Genomic DNA, 18353 nt, shown 5'->3' with positions numbered 1-18353 from the left:
CCACGTATGGTCACACGTGCATTTGCACGTGCATTTTTACTAATATATATATATATATATATATTAATCTATGATCAAATGCCTTGCAAACAAATCAGTGTATAATAATGGACCAAAACAATTTGTTCAATAATGACCATTTTAATGAGTGAAGTAAAACCAATTAATGGCAAAAGCCTTTCAACCATTGCAACAATCTCAAATCTGGAGAAAGACAAACTAGTTGTTAACCACCAATTTGCCTATCAACAACAGTAAAAACTTGAAACCTCATATGTCATATAATTGAGGTTAGAGATAATCTCTAGATTCACCATCATCGACATAAGTTTATTAACCATGTCAACTTTTTTGTTTATCAATAACCTAAGTCTATATAGTCTTATGATTTGTAGGAATTATATATCAGAATATTGAGATGTTAAACTTAATGAGTAGAAAATTGCTTTTACGATAAGAGCTTTCAAACAATCACTTGTACTGCCTCAACAATCACTTGCATTGCCTCTTTCATAAAGTTGTAACAAAAATTATGTTAGAAAAACTGAGATCAGGCATAGTCGTGTCAATTGACGCTGTCCTTAAGACCGTAGACGCCCCATATGATGCAATCGAGAGTATTGCGAATTGCTCCAAGATAAAACAGCCCATTGACTCTTCTAGTAATCGTCCACTCGACTACTAGACCTCTTTGAATGCTACAGACTGTGGTTAAACTAAAAAGAAATTACTCACATAAGAATCAACAAAAAATAAGAGAAACAAGAACAACACATGCACACTCGAGAGGGACTTGATTAATCTCAAGAGAGATTTGATCCGTAAAGGGCTAAAGGTTTCTTCAATATATAGAGAAAGAAAGACATTTAAGAAGTGACATTAAGAGAAAGAAATAAGAACGAAAAAACTGAAGGTTAAAGGCTTTAGGAGCTTCAAGAGGAGGCTACAAAAAATGAAGAGGCAAATGTTATGAAACTTATTTTGCATTTAAACAATTATTTATACGCAGTTCTTCATGGGTGTAGTAGACCCACGAAAGTGATTAGAAACGGAGATATATACCCAGTTCCTTATGAGATTGGCTCAGCTTCTCATAGGAGAACCATTCTCATATGGGCCTGAGCCGCACATATGGAATCCAAGAGTGAGACCCACCTCTCTTGGATTCCATCTATACAGCTCAGGTTGTATGAGAATGGTTCTCGTACAAGAACCTAAGTTGCACTCGTTCCTTATATAGACAAGAAGTTATGCTTCAGTATTACTGACTTCTCCTCTCCAATGTTCACCATTGAGTAAACCTCTCGTTATTCTACACATCTTGGTTATAAAGTAGCAAAAATTACTTGTACACCCTTGTGCTATGGTCTGATTTGCTTGATCACCCCGACTTTCAAACAATTACTTGAACACTCCCTGCATTTTAAGATTTCTTACAACTAGCCTCTATCCGTTAGTCAGTCACTGTTTAGTGATGACGTCATTGGGTAGAAAAATCATAAATGTCCAAACTACCCTTTAAAGTTATTCAACTGAAACTTATGAAGTTAAAATGACCAACTTACCCTTTAACTTCTTCTTCTTCCTCCTACAACCATACCTCTTGCTGCAACCCACCCCTACCCCCTAAACTTCACACCACCCCTGTCGCCGTCCTCCTCTCTACCCCTGCCCCTGCCCCCTGCCATCCCCGCCACCCTTGCCCTACACTTCCAGCGACCACCGCCAAACCCACCCCAGGTCCCAACCCACCCGCATGCCCTGCACTCCTAGCGATCACCATCAAACCCACCCCAGGACCCAAGCCACCTGCATGCCATCGCCCAAACCCCTGCACCCCTTGCCCTATCCGCCCCATCCCTATTTCAAACCATTCCAAAACCTAGGCATCAAAGTGGGTGAAATACGTGATGATTGGAGATTGTAGTAATTATGAATTGACTGGAAATGGGAATTGGGTGTACTTAATTTGATGAGATCTATCTATTTTATATCCAATGGCGCTTTAGAGGTTGAGGGGAAGGGCTAGTTTGTACTCAAGTGGTAGATTTGGTCATAAAAGTGTAAGCCATGTAAGTCAGGCAGAATGAACAGTATAACCAGTTGAATTGTTAGATTAAATCTTCAACTCTATCTGTTAATAGTTATAATTTGTTATTAGTGATTTTTCATGTTTTCTACTCTCCCTTTCTTGGTTTTCACCTTTTTTTAATGAAAAATTAATGTTCTCTCAGTTTCCATATGACAGCCAAAAAATTTTCGCAAATACTTTCCCTTTCTTGGCATAATTTGCCCAGAAAATTCAGTTCTTTCCAATTCTTAGATCCTGAAGAATTAATTAGCTATCCATTTAATCCTTCAGTAGTCAAAAATGGTTTATCTGAAGTGGAAAGAATGTGTTAATATGATTATTCTTACTCTGTAGAAGGAAAACGTTAGCATCAACTAGTCACCCAGTTTACCCCCCCCCCCCCCAAAAAAAACACTGTTGTCTCAGTTACATTCACCCTCTTAGGCAAGACTTTTAACTCCATCGCTGTAATAATCCCCACAACGATACTGTGAAATCTTATTATGAACCCAAGGGTGTAGTTTTTGGGAGAAGAATCGAAACTGTGATGGCCGGTAGGCCAGGGCAGGGGTAGAGGCAAGGGGTGCAGGGGCTTGGGCGATGGCAAGCGGGTGGACTGGGACCCGGGGTGGGTTTGGCGATGGTCGCTGGCCGGGAGTGCAGGGCACGGGTGGTGGGGATGGCAGGGGTAGGAGTGGAGCGGAGGACGGCAACGGGGTGACGTGAAGTTCAGGGGTAGGCTGGAAGAAGAAATAGTTAAAGGGTAAGTTGATCATTTTAACTTCATAAGTTTCAGTTGAATAACTCACTAGGGTAAAATGAATTTTTCCATTCAACCACTAACAGTAGACTAACACTATCAAGTTTCATGGGGTTTCAAGTAATTGTTTGAAAAGTTGGAATGATCAAGCAATAAAGCCATAGTATAGGGGGTGTACAAATAATTTTCCCTATGAAGTCTAAACAGATTATCCCTTAATAAAATACTAACTTTTATATCAATAATAATATTTTCCATTGGAGCAACCATAGCCTTGGAAGATTTTTGCAGCAGCTTTTGACATTATATCTCTTTTCAAACTTTTTAATTCGATTTGTATTCTGAAAGTAGATAGAACTACCACATCACTTCCTCACCATTTAGCCAACTATGCCCGCTTGATAATCTTACAGGAAATTGTTTTTGGTTTTTTTACGTTCCGAGAAATGGAAAAACACCCTAAAATGCGTTTGATAACGGAATGTTTTCTTGAATGTTTTTGGAAATATAAATTGAAATTTATGATATCTGGAAGAGTTTCATAGAACATGAAATGTTCCGTTTTTTCTTGGCGCAAAATGGAAAATTTGTTCCCGATAAAAGCTCTCCTCGTATTCACGATACTCACGCCTCAAACTTCTCTCTCCTCTCACGCCTCTAGCCATTGAAACCTTGCAACGTTCCAACGAAACCCAGCGAAGCCATCTCCAAGGTCGATCGAACCTCCATTGATGCTACTTCTGCTTCCTCTGCTTCTTCTTTACCGTCGGCGAACTCAGGTAAAAGCCCTATGTTTACTTCTGCTTCCTCATCTTCTTCTTCTTCTTCCTCTGCTTCCTCTTCTTCTTTTTCTGCTATTCCACTATGTCTAAGCACACTTATCGTTGAACCCTAGATCTCAAAAATCTAATTAGGTCCAGATAGATTTTTGAATTGATGTTGATTTTACTGATTCTCTCTCACCCATATCTGCTGATCTGACCATCCAATTAGGTCCAGGTAGAGGAAATCTCGTTCCAAACCCATTTAACACTTTAACTCTCTTCATCTTCAAGACTTGGACCTACTCAGGTGCTCTGCTGCGGTGCTGCAATTGCTGCTGCGTTTGAGTTTTCAAGTCTTTTGATCTCTCGACTGAAACAGAAACAGAGCATCTCATCGTTTGAGGTAATCTCGTACTGCACTGCTTCCCCTTTCGATTTTTTTCCCCCTTATTAATCTGTTGAACCTGTTCTATGAGATTTCTCAATGATAGGGTTTATTGTTGGCATGATTAACAAAGACCGTCTAAATGCGATGAGGAGTGACAATGATGATCCATCATTAGTGTTACCTGAAGATCCATTGATCAAACTGTTTTCATGGCTACCCGTGAAGTCCCTTCTCAGGTTCAAGTGCCTAAATAAACGATGGCTTGATATCATATCTAGTGATCCTCATTCATTTCAGTCACCTGCACTCTCATCAATCCAAGTGCCTAAAATGCTTTGGGGAAAGAACTTGCAAAAAACAAACAGAACACCACCTAGCTTGGGTGGTGTTAAGCCTTAAACCCCCTTGACTTCCCTCTCCATGAACCTTCTCAATTCTGATTTACATTCCTTTTCAATTGTCTTCTGAAAATGTTTCAGAACAGGTTTATCAAGCGGATCAAAAGCGATTTTTCAGTACAGTTTTAGAAAAACCTGTTCTACTATTTCTCAGCACAGTTTCATCACAGAAACAATATCAAACGGGTACTTAGCTTTCTAATTTGTTTCCGGCTTAATGATTTTAATAAATTTTTATCTTCATCAAAAGAAAAAAAATTCTATTGGAACCAAATTCAAACTGGAAAGAACTGGTACCGTCCACCCACCATAAAGAGGGGTTGACCTACCAAAAGATTTGATCAATGATGTAAAACGGACTTAGTTCACCTAAGTCGCCGGCAAGCTGTTGATTACCTAACTCGTTATCATTAAATCAAGACCGACAATGTGAATTTTCTTTTAATTTTTTGGGATCTTTCATACGAAGAAAGAAGGGAATAGAACTTAGGGGACATTTCTCCCATCTGTTTTCCAACCCATTTGTGCCCAAAAAATAAACAAATAAATAAATAAATCTTCCTACTCAATTCATTGATCCCCCGGCCTTACCCGATTGGTATAATTGTTATTTAGGGTTTAAAAACTTAGAATCGAGATCCGGATAGTGTTGAACAATTCTGATCCGGATTATGTTTAAGTGGATTATGGAAATTAAGAAAGAATTCTTTTATTTGTACAGGAGAAAGATCAACACGCTGTCCGCTTATATTGGCATCTTATTGGGATGAGAGAGGAGATTTTAATGGGTGTGAATGTATCATACTGGGGAATCATATCTTTAATGAAGAGAGTGAAAAGAGAGACTTTGAGATAGAAGTACACACCAATGGCATATACTTCTTGTTTTTCGATCCCTACAAGCCTGCGTGTAGGCTGCATCCAAATATAAGACTGCACAAAATAACTGCCCCCACCCTCCTAAAGTAAAATAAAAAATCTCATCCCATTGACTGTCCCGTGCTTGTGCATGGCCACGCAGCCTAGCATCAATTTTCTGCCCTTAATCATTCATCTATAGTGGAAGGATCATTCTTGATTCTCCTTATCTCACACAGATTTATAAATTAATCTGATTAAAGGATTGTAAATTTTTTTTTTTATCAAAATTTTGGTAAATGTATGTGAAGGCAACTTTTTTTAACAAAATTTTGCTCGTGAGTAATATGTGAATTATTCTAGAACTTACTAACAAGGCTTAGATGCCTGAAAAGGTTTTTTGGGGGAGGGGGGAAAAGGGGGGGGGGGGGCGAGTATGCTATAAGTTGGGGAGGTTTCATGTTAAACCTGTTACTATTGTGCGATATGACCAATATCATGCCTTTTTCTTCAAGACAGCTTTAGTACTTGTGGCTGTTCATGTCACATTTTCTAAAGTTTTATCTTTTAGGTATGTCCATACTTTAATTAGGAGATTATGGTTTGAAATATTGGTATTGGATCGGCAGATACAGTCAATCTGTATCAATATCAACATCCCCTATATGGGTTGATCTGTATCGGTATCAGCAACCCCCCTATATGGATACTTGATTGATCATGGAATAGTATCATGGATCATATTGGATCCGGATTGTCAGATCAACCGATCCATCGGTTCCCCATTTCAAAACTCTTTTAGAGGGGTGCTTAAGTCTCAAGGAGTGTTCTTGTACGAGGACCTGAGCCAGACTCCAACTCAATTTATTATTGCCCAATGGGATTTTGTTAACTTTAAATAAAATTTTTAAAACAAATTATTCAAAACAGTTTCTTTAGTTTTGGTCCTTTTGGAGACACTTTATATCTCCCATAAATGTTTCTTAATAATCTCTTTAGTTGCTAGAGATTTTTGTTGTCTCATTGTTTTCTTTAGTTCTTAAAGTCTTATCTTAACTCCTGCTCTTAATGTTTCCTCTTAGTTCCTCCTCTTGTTTTGTGTTTTCCTACCTATGTAGAAGTATTTCTTTTTAGTTTGAGTACATCCTTGTAGCATTCAAAGGGGTCTAATAGTTGAGTGCCCGATTACTAAGGGAACCAATGAACAATTGTATCTTGGAGAATATTCTTGATTGCACAAGGGACATGTAAGGTCTTAAGGATAGTATTGTCAAGTGACATGATTCAACTTGTCAGTTTTTCTAATACAATTTTTGTTATAAATTTCTAAAACAGAGTGATTGTTTGAAAACTCTTACCGTAAAAATAATTTTCTACTCATTTAAATTTGAACCCTCAATATTCTAACAGATAATTCCAATACACTTTAACTACATTAAGAACTCGTGAGCTTCTTGGAGCATGCGTTCTTTTGACAAGTTACCAACTACGCAAGCATTCGTCTTCCATTTCTCAAAATGACAACGGCCAATTATTGAAAAGTTGACTTTGCCATCTTAATTTGTTCAATAACTAAGAAATACAAGGGCAAAAAGGGCAAAAGTTCAATATATATTGACCCACAAGGTTAAGAATAAAACCAATTTGACACATGTCTCCAAGTGTAGTAGGTAGCTCATATGTAATGGTTGGTTGGAACTTGGAACTACATAAAGCTAATCACGTTGCTTAAAATGGTGGATTGTAAATGAATTCTTTCTTTCATTGCCGTGTAAAGGCATTTTTCTTATTTAATTTGACAATTTTATATTTAAATACAGATATAATATGTTAAAAATAAAAGAACACATGTTATATGCCTCTTCTATAGATAAAAAATATAGGAAAAGAGAACGCTATCCGGTCGCATTCGATGTGCAGTCTGTGTGTCGAGACATAAGGTCGTGTAAAATGATTGTTGCGTCTCTAGTGATTTTTGTCTTTTTATGGGGGCACGGTGGTCATTTTGTGTGGCCTAGCCTGTGTTTGGACGTAAGGGCCGCGCGCCACATGCGACCAGATAGTGTTCTTTCTCCAAAAAATATAATGTAAATTAGGGCAAGAGATCTCTACTTGGTCGCATGGTCTCTACACAAGCGTCTGGGCCAATCGATGAGCATGCTTGGGTATCTACCTTGGAGGCAGAGACGTCATCTCACGGTGCCCAATGAGAGGGCATAGAAAACGCCACCAAATAGAGATCTTTTTCCCTATAAATTAATGGGAAAAAATCACTACTTTGTGGTGCCCCCTACGCCCTCTTACAGCGTACCATGAAATGATGCCCCTACCTCCTGGGTAGATACCCAGACGTGCTCCCCCATTGGCCCAAACGCTGGTGTAGAGACCATGTGACCAAGTATCAATCTCCTACCCATTAATTAAATAAAGGAAAGTTTCCTTTATCCGGGAGCATGGCTCCTGCAACCAGGGCAGAGTGGTTTAGGAAGACATGTCATCTTCATGCGAATAAGCATTTATCTGGGTGACATTTCCACTTTTCATTGGGGTAGGGTGGTCATTCTCCTCCTCTATGACTAGGTGCATGGCACACACTCTCGGACGAAGTTATTTTCCCTATAAAATAAACATTTTTCTCATGTCAATCTGGGCAGCAGTGCTGCATGTGCAGCACTTGAGATGAGGCGGTGTGCATTTATCGCCTTACCCCTACCCAAATGCCTTGTCCGAACAGGAGTAAAGCGGTCAATGCGCCCGCCTCATCTTTAGGCGCTCCACATGACTAAACGCTGCCCGAATTGACTGGATCTTTTTGCATCTCAAAGGATGGTAGATGCAAAAGTAAAGAATTAGTCCCAACTCTTGGTACTATTGCAATGAAATTACTAATTATGCAACTTTAGTGTGGTTTTATTCAAGACTGTGACGCGTCTTTTATTCATTAGTAGGAAGGGTTGGGACAATGATCACTGCTGGAGCATCTTGATGGCCTAGGGACAGCGAAAGATCGAGGCTTTGTATTTGGTCATGTATATTAATTATAGGCTAAAGATGACATGTCTTCCTACAGGTGAGAGAAGAGATACCCATATATTTAATGAGGAGAGAGAAAACAGAGATAAGACATTGTGTATTTCCTTTTCCCTACAATTAAATAGCTTGTATTCTAGTTGTATTAGGTGCTATTAACATTTTACTTATTTCGTACCCAAAAAAAAAAAACTTTAACATTTTACTTATCAAATCTTTTTTTAATTAATAAAATATTAATTTAATGGTAAAATTATGGGAAAATAATGTACACAAAATCAGTAGTATCATGGTTTGAGGTATCTGTATCATTAGCCATTGATTCTGATATTGTATCAATGAAATAGTACAGACCAAGGGTAAAACAATAAAAAAAATCTGATTTTTTAAAAGAAAAATCAAAGGTAAATTTGTTAAATATGGGTCGATCTGTATCAATTAAAGGTGACCAATACTCAATCCGCTATCAATCACTAAACCCATGAGTAGTACACACCCTTTTCGCACTCTTGTCTTCTCCCTGATTATTTATGTGGGTTTCCCTTTTATTAATCACGAGACATTTTTCGCTCATATGTCCATGAATTTAACGTGAAAAATGCCAACACACGAGAATCGTGTATACATGCCTCCAAACCCCTTCCCTTTCTAGAAATCAAAAAAAGTTATATAGCGACACCACTACGCCTTTTGGCTTTTTGCATCCAAAATCATAATTGAAAAATGAAGTTTTTTGACTTGAATCGCCCTTTTCAAAACCTAGTGACTCGGACGAGTCAAACTTAGTCAAGGTGAGTCCTATTTTTTTCTCATTTATTTATTAGCTTTGTTCTTCTACGTCTCTAAGTGTGGAGAGATCAAGGCTATGGTTGTTTCACTAGTGAGAAGAAAATAAAAAGGAACTACTATTGAAGATATAACCAACAAAAATTATAGGGTTTTTGTTTAGTTGGATATCAAGTGTATAGCCTATGAATAATACATGACTCAACATAAAAAGAGAAAAAACCAGACTCAATGAGCAAAAGCGTTGAATCAATGAAAACTTGGATCAACTTCGACATGATCTAGTCATTTCTTAAATCTGGACGAGTCTTCATAACTTCTGATCAGATTTCATATGGTTTTTTTTACTTGACTCAACTCGATCGACTGACTCGTCCGAGTCAAATTCTGATTCTTAACTATGATCCAAATGACTTTTGCACCGGTGACTCGTGACTCGTGGGTGCATCAATGGAAGGCTCGAGTGTTCAGACTCAACGAGCCAAACAATATCCAGTTTCACGAGGGATTTTCATATCATAGGGGGACAAAGGCTGGACGTCATTAAGAAAAGTCATAATAGGAACACTTTCATGGTTCTTTCCGTGCATCACACTATAGTGATGCAAAATCAGTCAACGTGCGACAGAGATTCCACTTTGCGAATTACAATAGGTCCCACCACATCCCACCCAATAAGATATGCATGAATGGATTCCACCGTCTCGAGTAAAGTGTGTCGTCGTGAATTCACTAACTCTGGGCGCGTGGACCTCACTGACTCGAATCACATCTATAAGATACCGCGTTGAAGTGATTGTCTTCACAAACCACCACCACAACCACCCTTAAATTAGGGGCGCGTTTGTTTAACTAGCGGGCAACGACAAGCACTATTACTAATAGCCGCCGTGTCTTCTTTCTACGCGTAATTGTCTATCAACCGTTTGATTGAAATCCACGCTTTTCCTTTCCTATTCTGACGAAGCGTTGATATTGCAATGTAGACACACGTGAGATCGGAATCCTTTTTTCGTGTAACGTGTGAAAACCGTACGATTGAAGAATAGTAGATCTGTATAAGGTGTGAAAACAAAAAAATGTGACTGCCGTAGAGAGCCGTAGAGGCGGGGGACCACATTCGCACTGGAGAGGAGAAAACGAGAGAGGGGAGAGAGGGGAGACCCATTGTGGATAAAAGGTTGCCTGTGACTCGGAACAATGTCTTGGCTCTTCGGGCGTCTTCTAAGCTCCAAAATCCAAATACAAAAAAGATCCGTTAGCTTTGCCGCTTTTGGGGCGGAAAATCTGGTTGCTAGTTGCTACCCTTACCCGTTTAATTTAATTTGAAAGATAAAGACAATATTATGGTACTTTATTACTTTTTAAATAAGAAGGATAGAATCTCATATGTGGGTAAAATTGTAATTTCATCAAGTTAGAGAAAGCAAAACCATAAAATACGCAAAACACGGGGCTGTCAGAAGGGGACGCCTGTAACCTGTTGGCGTTAGTTGAGAGACTTAAGACTTTTAGACTTGAAGAGAGACCGAAAAGTAGGGGTGTAGGGTACTTGTGGGGTTTTGGCACTCTTGTGTGTTGTGTCCCATAACGCGGAAGGTACCGCTAAACGCGTGTCGTAATAGGATTGGTAAAACAACACTAACTGTCGGTCCTTGGGAGCGGTTCAATGGGGCCCAGGTAAGATAACCCCGATCCAACTCATACGGCGGGAAAGCGGAGTGTGCCGACAATTGTTAGAAGTTTGAACCGGCAGTCAGCGACTTGGAAAGGAGAGATGGGACCAACACCAGCCACAAGAAGTGCACAGTTTCAGTGATGTGCCGTCTTGTTTCTTTAACGGCCGTTAAGGAACCAACGCCGCCCGGTCTGCCGTAAACCGCGTGTCCTAAAGCTAATGTGACACGTAAGTCAAGACAATATTATAATAATATTACCACCACGCTCGGGGCGGGGGCGGCGGCCAAGGACAGTCAAATCCCTCGTTGACTGCGCCTAATATTTTCGATTTCCTCGCCGATCTTACCACACACCCTCCACTTTAACATCTTCTTTCCTTTCCCCTATCCCTTCAACTCTATAAAAAGGCTCTTCGCACCCTCCCTTCGATATCCTTCATCGTCTACTCTTTTAATCTTCTGCGATAGAAATAGAAAGAAAAAAAAAAGGAAAAAGCCTGAACTGACAAGAAAGAAAGAAAGCAAAGCAAAGCTTAGCACAGTCGTACAAAGATGGCTCCACGAGATAAGCCTAATGGGGTTAAAGGAGGAAACGGTGGAGGTGCCGGTAGCGGCAAGGAAGTGCATTTCAGGGGTGTGAGAAAGAGACCATGGGGTCGGTACGCTGCCGAGATCAGGGATCCCGGCAAGAAAAGTCGTGTTTGGTTGGGAACCTTCGATACGGCGGAGGAAGCAGCAAGAGCTTATGATGCTGCGGCCAGAGAGTTTCGTGGTTCTAAGGCTAAAACTAACTTCCCTTTAACTTCTGAGTGTAACAACACCACCACCAACAATAATAACCAGTCGAGTCCTAGCCAGAGCAGCACCGTTGAGTCTTCGAGCCGGGAAGGGTTTTCTCCAGCACCGATCGTACCTCCTTCGCCTTTGAACCTTGATCTGTTGCATCGCGGTGTTGGTTCTGGTGCCGCCGCCGGCGGCAGTGCCGGTCCTGGTGGAGGGTTTGCTATGAGGTTCCCGTTTCACCACCATTCTCATCCTCATCATCAACAACAGCAGGCTGCTGCAACGGCAGCAGCGGCTGCCGCTGTTGGGGTTTTGCCGACCGCGCATCCGTTTTTCTTTTTTGACCCGTTCATACGGTCGGAGAGCATAAACATGAACATGAATCATCACCACCACATGAACCATCACCATCTGAGGTTCGACCCAGTCGCCGCTGCTGCTGACTTCCAGGCTGCTTTTGCTGGCGCCGGTGGTGGGGCCCAAAGCGATTCCGACTCATCTTCCGTTGTGGATTTCAGCCACCACTCACACAGTCCTCCTAGAGGACTCCGTGATCTTGACCTCAATCTTCCCCCTCCGCCGGAAGTTGCTTGATACCGGATTTTGAGAGCGGCGCCGGGATCAGATCAGGCTTTTGTTACCCGATATTTTTAGTTCCATTTCAAAGTTCTTGCTCCTTTATTTTTTTCTAAGAAGGAAAAAGAAAAAACCAAAAAAAGAGAGAAAAGACCGAGACCGGAATTATTATGTAAATATGTGACCCGAACCTTTTTTTTTCCTATCCCAAGCTGTTTTTTACAACTGAGAAATCAGAAGTTTCTCAATGTTGTTCTTTATCACAGCTACTACTGTAACCTTTTTCATCGATATTTTCAATTTTTCCCTTCAATGGAGTATTTGATGTTCTATAACTGCTCTCTTCATATCTTTTGTGTTATCTTTGCCTGTTTAAAGATTTCATATTCTTCATAGTTTGGCCGCCGGCATTGACATGGTTGGTCACCGATAGAAATGTGTAAAACGGTGCTCTTTCTTGCAGTAGAAAAGATGCTTTTCCTTTTTTTAGTAAATCTTTCTTTAACCGGACAACATGAAGATGCTTAAAACGGACGGTATTTTTTCACTTTTTATGTTTTCAATTTTTACTTTTGTAAAAATAAAAATTCGCCAACGGTGAAACCACACATACCAACGAGACTAAATCACGAGCGATGGTCCTAAGGTGGGCCAGGTAAATTAATTCCGTGTTGACGACGTTAGTGTGTGTGTATGTGTGGCCTTATGGTATTGTTTGAGATTCGGCAGGGGCGGCACGCATACATCTCTGCCTGCCGTCCTGGTATTGTGAATGTGAAAATGGACTAATGAGAAAGAAAGGCCTCTCTGGCCGGTAGGGTGTGGTGGGGCGTAAGGTACACGTTTACACTTAAAAGTAGGAGAGAGGGTCGGAAGGAGACAAAGGTGGGGTCCACTTGGACACTGCCCTTGGAAGTTAGGCGCCGCGGCGGCTTTTGGGCTTTCTTAAGTGGGGCTCGGTCCTCGTCTTCGGAATCTATGGAGAAGATTTCGCTTTTGCCTTTTCTAATTTTTTATTCATAAAAGGCTCACACCCATAAAAATTCCTCTCTTCTATGGTTGTCATGTTCATGTATGCATGAGGTGGGTATTATATGCATGGATGTTGCGGTAGTTGGTTTTGAGATAGGATGGATGGATGGATGGATGGATGCATAATGGGCCCATGGGATCGTACGGTATATTGAATGGCTGAGCGGCACTGACGAAGTGGTGACGCGTTTGAAGGGGACAGATAGTTAAGCCGGCGGGTCGGCGTTGCTGGGGCGTGGTTCGGTGGTGGATTGGGTCAGCCAGAGCAGAGCAAAGAGAGAGAAAGTGTGTTTGTGTGGGCCTTTGTGTTTTTGCCTCATTATGTGCCACGTATCGCTGAGAAGAGGTTAAGGATGTGGGGATAATAAAAGCAACCGTCAAAAGAGGGGAAGGGTTGGATGTGGGCGGCTGGCTGATGCTGCCGCACCGCCTTCAAAAGTGGAATTTGTTGTCTCGTGAGGTGACCACCTCTCCAAACCACGCTTCTATCCGTTTATGTAGCGACGCGTCTTAGTCCCCATTACGTGGATTTTTATAATGTCTTTTTCTATTTAAAACTTCTTGATTAATTAATTAAATCCCCCAAGTTAACCTGAACTGAATACTTGATATATCTAATTAATCTATAATTAAGTAATCTTTTTTCTTTTTACTAATTAAACAAGGTGGGTGTGCTGAATTTAAAGCCGTCAGACGCGACGCGTGTGATAGTATCTATCACACGTCATTGAGATTTGAGATATATTACTTCCACGACCACTGGAGTTGTGGGATAAGGAGACCTCTCAGTACTTCACAGCCGTTAGATCTCTTTAACACGTGGCTGCCTTAGTTCAAAATATCTCATCTTTAAAACATCTCAGCCGTCTGATCATGGTTACCGTTTGATTCTAATCGAGAGAGTGAAAGCGATGGCGGAGGGTTTCAAATGAAAGCCAAACACGTAGTCATGACTCATGAGTCGTGAGTCACGTGTTAAGCTGCTGTAGTTGATAGTTCTGTCTATGCGCTCACATGCACCGGAGAAAATTGAGAACGTGTCCACATTGGACACCACACGCTTGGCGTTGCCGGAATCTAATTGGCCAGAGGTAGTTTGGTGGAGAGCATGGATTTTGTCTGAAAATCTGAAATCCAACGACGCTGGTAGAGTGAGATTGATTTTGACGCATGGATAGTGAAACTTAGATCGAAGAAGGGAGATTTTTGGTCGGGCCATGTGCTAGTTGCCCGGTCTGGAACAACTTTACAGGATCTATTGTACAACCACCGACCACCGGCCACCGCCACCGGTGGCGGTGAGTTAGTAGGTCCCACTCCCCAGCTTTGATCATCTTCCTATTCAGAGTATATTAGGCATGACACATAATGAATTTTTTATCCTGTCAAAGTCTAACCGACAAAATGGTCCTCAGTGCATTATTATGCCTTTAGTACTACGGTTTAAGTAATCGGAATCAGAATCAGAATCATGATCGGAACCGAAATCAGAATTCGAATTTTAATTGAGATGGAATTCAATTCCAATCTGAATCAATCTATCTATCTTTATGGATGCATTTTATTGTATCACCCAAGAATCAATCAGTTCTCCCCCCTGGCCCTGTCTCCCTTAACATAGCAACTTTGAAGTCTCATTTCCTTCCCTGCGGGGTAACCATCTCACCCTATCTCACATCATCCATGTGGTGTGGGGACCACATTGCATAGAACGTGTGAGATGAGGTGTGATGGTTGGTTAAAATTGTTGGAATGGGTGACCAAATAGTGCAATGGATCCGGATTGGATAGAGAACCTTTGTATTCAAATTTGAGATCAATCCATAACATAACGAAACGAAACGGGAAACAATAGGTTATTTGAGAACTACTATTGAAGTTCCTTCTCTAGATAATAGTTCTACTTCATTCGAGCAACAATAGAAATTGAAGAAGACCAACACTTGAATCCTCAATACCAAGAAAACGAACAACACGTTCACTATCACCAAAAAATTTGAGATTCAAAACCTCAAAGCACCAACATGTTGGGCCTACAGCCGGTCCAGTCCATTTGGGAAGTTATTTTAAGTTGTGGGGGTAACTTGGTAAATTTCCATGGTTGCTCCTTTTTTCCCTAGTTTCCTTAATCAAAAGCAAAAAAGGGGGAAACAGAAGCAGCGGCTCGACACCAAGAAAAAGGAGAAAAACAATACTTTCGTAGGTAAGAGGGGTTTTGCACAGTTACGATCAAACCAGCGATCTGAGGTCGTCCGTAGTCCAATTGAGCTAAAATTTGAACAACATGTTCGTGACTTCATGGTCTACATTCTGAACGGTTTGGATCGTGGTTTGAGCACTGTGTACTTGATTTCGTGGTCAGTTTCAGACCTGCGTTTTTAGTGAGATCTTCTCCTTTCTTCACTTGTTGGAGTTGATTTTGTTGCTTTATCTTCACTTATACTTGTGGATTCCATTGTTAATGAATGTGAGATTGTTTTCCTTTCAAGAGTGTTAAGAATAGGTTGTGTACCTAGATGGATTTAGATTTTGTACCTAAAATGTTGTAGTAAAAATTTGGGTGGACTCTGAGAACGGTCTCGTGGTTTTTTTCTTTCGTATTAGAGGACTTTTCCACGTAAAAATCTTTTGTGTAATTGTAGTTGTAGTTCTCTATATTTTTTGTTGGAATATTGTCATCGCTTGTGTTCGATCGTTTTCTCATAGGTTCAATCAAAGAGGGAAGTGTGTTTCTTCCCAATAGACTGGTATTAGAGCTTGGTGCATATTTACTTTGATTGAATGATGGAACTGAGTTTGAACAGGATGGTTAGTTTGAACAGAAAGAATTATCATATTTGGAGTGGTAAAATAGAAGACAATATGACCGATGCCGAATAGGCACTTGAGCATAAAGTAGTGTGCGGATTTATTCGACAATTTGTGGATGATAATATTTTGAATCACATCAGTAAAGAAACACATGTCAGAAGCCTGTGGAGCAAGCTTGAATCATTGTATGCGAGGAAAACCAGTAACAACAAAATGTATTTAATAAAGTAGCAGATGAGTTTGAAATATAGTTATGGTCAATCTTTGTCTGATCACTTGAATGAGTTCCAAAGAGTGATAGATCAGCTTTCGGCCTTGAACATTAAATTTGAAAATGAGGTACAAGGACTTTGATTGCTTAGTATCCTACCAGACTCTTGGGAGACTTTTCGGATGTCGTTGAGTAACTCAGCTCCTGATGGTATTGTCACCATAGATTTTGCTAAGAGTGGTATGTTGAATGAGGAGATGAGAAAGAAGTCTCAGGGTTTATCATCAAACTCAGAAATATTGGTTATCGAACGCAAAGGAAGAAGTCAAAGTAGAGGCCAGAGTGATAGAAACAAGAGCCGAAGCAAGTCAAAATCGTCCTGGCATAAAAATGTTGAGTGTCATCATTGTGGTAAGATGGGACACATTAAAAAAATTGTTTTCAACTGAAAAGAGAGAAGAAAAATAGTAGTGACAACAATAAGAAGAGGGATCAGAAAAATGATGATCGAGTCACCACCGCCTCTAAGGAACTTGTCATTGTGTGTTATGATGATAATGTAAATTTTGCATGCAATGAGACAAGTTGGGTTATTGGTAGTGGAGCTTCGATTCATATCACTTCAAAGAAAGAATTCTCCACCTCCTATAAACCAGGAGACTTTGGTACCTTGAACATAGGCAATGACGGCTTGGCAAAAGTGATAGATGTGGGAGATGTGTGCCTAGAGACTAATAATGGCACACGACTGATTCTTAAAGATGTTAGACATGTACTAGATATTCGTTTGAATTTTATCTCGACTAGGAAACTCGATGATGAAGGGTTTCGCAATACCTTTGACAATGGACAGTGGAAATTCACAAAATGCTCATTAGTTGTGGCTAGAGGAAAGAAGGAGTCTTCTTTGTATTTGTTGAAAGCCAAGATTTTCAAGAATATTTGTAATGTTGTGAAAGATGGAAATGCAACTGAGTTATGGCATAAGAGACTGAGTCACATGAGTGAGAAAGGAATGAACTTATTGACCAAAAAGAATCTACTCTCAGGAGTGAAGAGTGCCAAACTTGAGAAGTGTGCACATTGCTTGGCAGGGAAATAGAGAAGAGTCTCTTTCAAGAGTCACCCTCCTAGAAAATCAGATTTGTTGGAATTAGTACATTCAGATGTTTGTGGTCCAATTAAACCAAGAACACTTGGTGGTGCATCATACTTTGTGACGTTCATTGATGACCATTCAAGGAAACTTTGGGTTTATGTCTTGAAGACAAAAGACCAAGTGTTGGATGTATTCAAGCAGTTTCAAGCTTTAGTTAAGAGACAGACAGGGAAGAAGTTGAAATGCATCCGAACAAACAATAGTGGTGAATATTGTGGACCATTTGATGAGCACTGCAGATAGTAGGCATTCAACATCAGGAAGACACCTCCTATGTCACACCCCAAACCACCCCCTAGGCGAATCGGGCGGGTGACCCGAATGTCGAACCACATCTGCCAATCCCCAAGGATTCAGAAGCAAACACCACTCATCAAACTCGCACATCATTTACAATATAATATTAGAAACAGAGTGCAACAGAAGCTAAAGTGTTATATATACATAAAAGAGCTACCAAAAGTATATTGTTCGATAGTAGCCCACAACCCACAGTACTACCATAATTACAATGTCTAACAGAGGCTCGCACCTGCAGTATCTTATAACAATTACATACATGGCCTTTTCATAGCCCAGCATCATAAAACAAAATACATAAAAGCTGCATCTGTAAGCTATACAAAAGAAAAGCGCCAATCGGCTATCCACAAAAAGAATGTTCTATGAACATCAAAAAGAAAGGACAGCCGCCATTAGATAAGCTCCTCCAACCTAATCCTGTGCACCCACATCAAAGGGATCACCTCCGTAGGGGTCCAGACCAGAATGTTCACGATCACCATCACCAAATTATCCGTAATAATCCTCCCACTCAGGGAGATGTCCACTTGCAAAATCATCTAAAAGAAACAATCCACGAGGGGTGAGCTCCACCGAGCCCAGCGAATGAATAATAAATCATGCAAGCAGGTACAACCATCATAATCATCAATCTACATGTTGGGTTCACTTTTATTACTCTAGTCCACCTAACATCACAACTAAGTCACTAGGTATATGCTACTTGCAATGACTCAGGAAACAACCTCAGTCGCTCCCTTATCG

At 40.4% G+C, this 18353-nt stretch overlaps 1 protein-coding gene across 1 annotated transcript; it reads left to right on the top strand.

Annotated features, from left to right (window-relative positions):
• The first annotated feature begins 11231 nt into the window (after positions 1–11231).
• Positions 11232–12434, top strand: LOC122639330 (ethylene-responsive transcription factor 4-like). The gene has a single exon (XM_043832156.1). It carries the CDS (start codon positions 11287–11289, stop codon positions 12109–12111), a length of 825 nt encoding a protein of 274 aa, XP_043688091.1. The 5' UTR covers positions 11232–11286; the 3' UTR covers positions 12112–12434.
• Positions 12435–18353: the final 5919 nt, after the last annotated feature.

Source organism: Telopea speciosissima, chromosome 9 (assembly GCF_018873765.1).
Source record: "Telopea speciosissima isolate NSW1024214 ecotype Mountain lineage chromosome 9, Tspe_v1, whole genome shotgun sequence".
NCBI lineage: Eukaryota > Viridiplantae > Streptophyta > Magnoliopsida > Proteales > Proteaceae > Telopea > Telopea speciosissima.
The sequence above is the reverse complement of the archived record's forward strand: the minus strand, read 5'-3'. Positions and strand labels throughout refer to the sequence as shown.

Bases quoted from the DNA above. Each gene is read 5' to 3' on its own strand.
- LOC122639330 (XM_043832156.1), top strand. From the start codon at position 11,287: ATGGCTCCACGAGATAAGCCTAATGGGGTTAAAGGAGGAAACGGTGGA.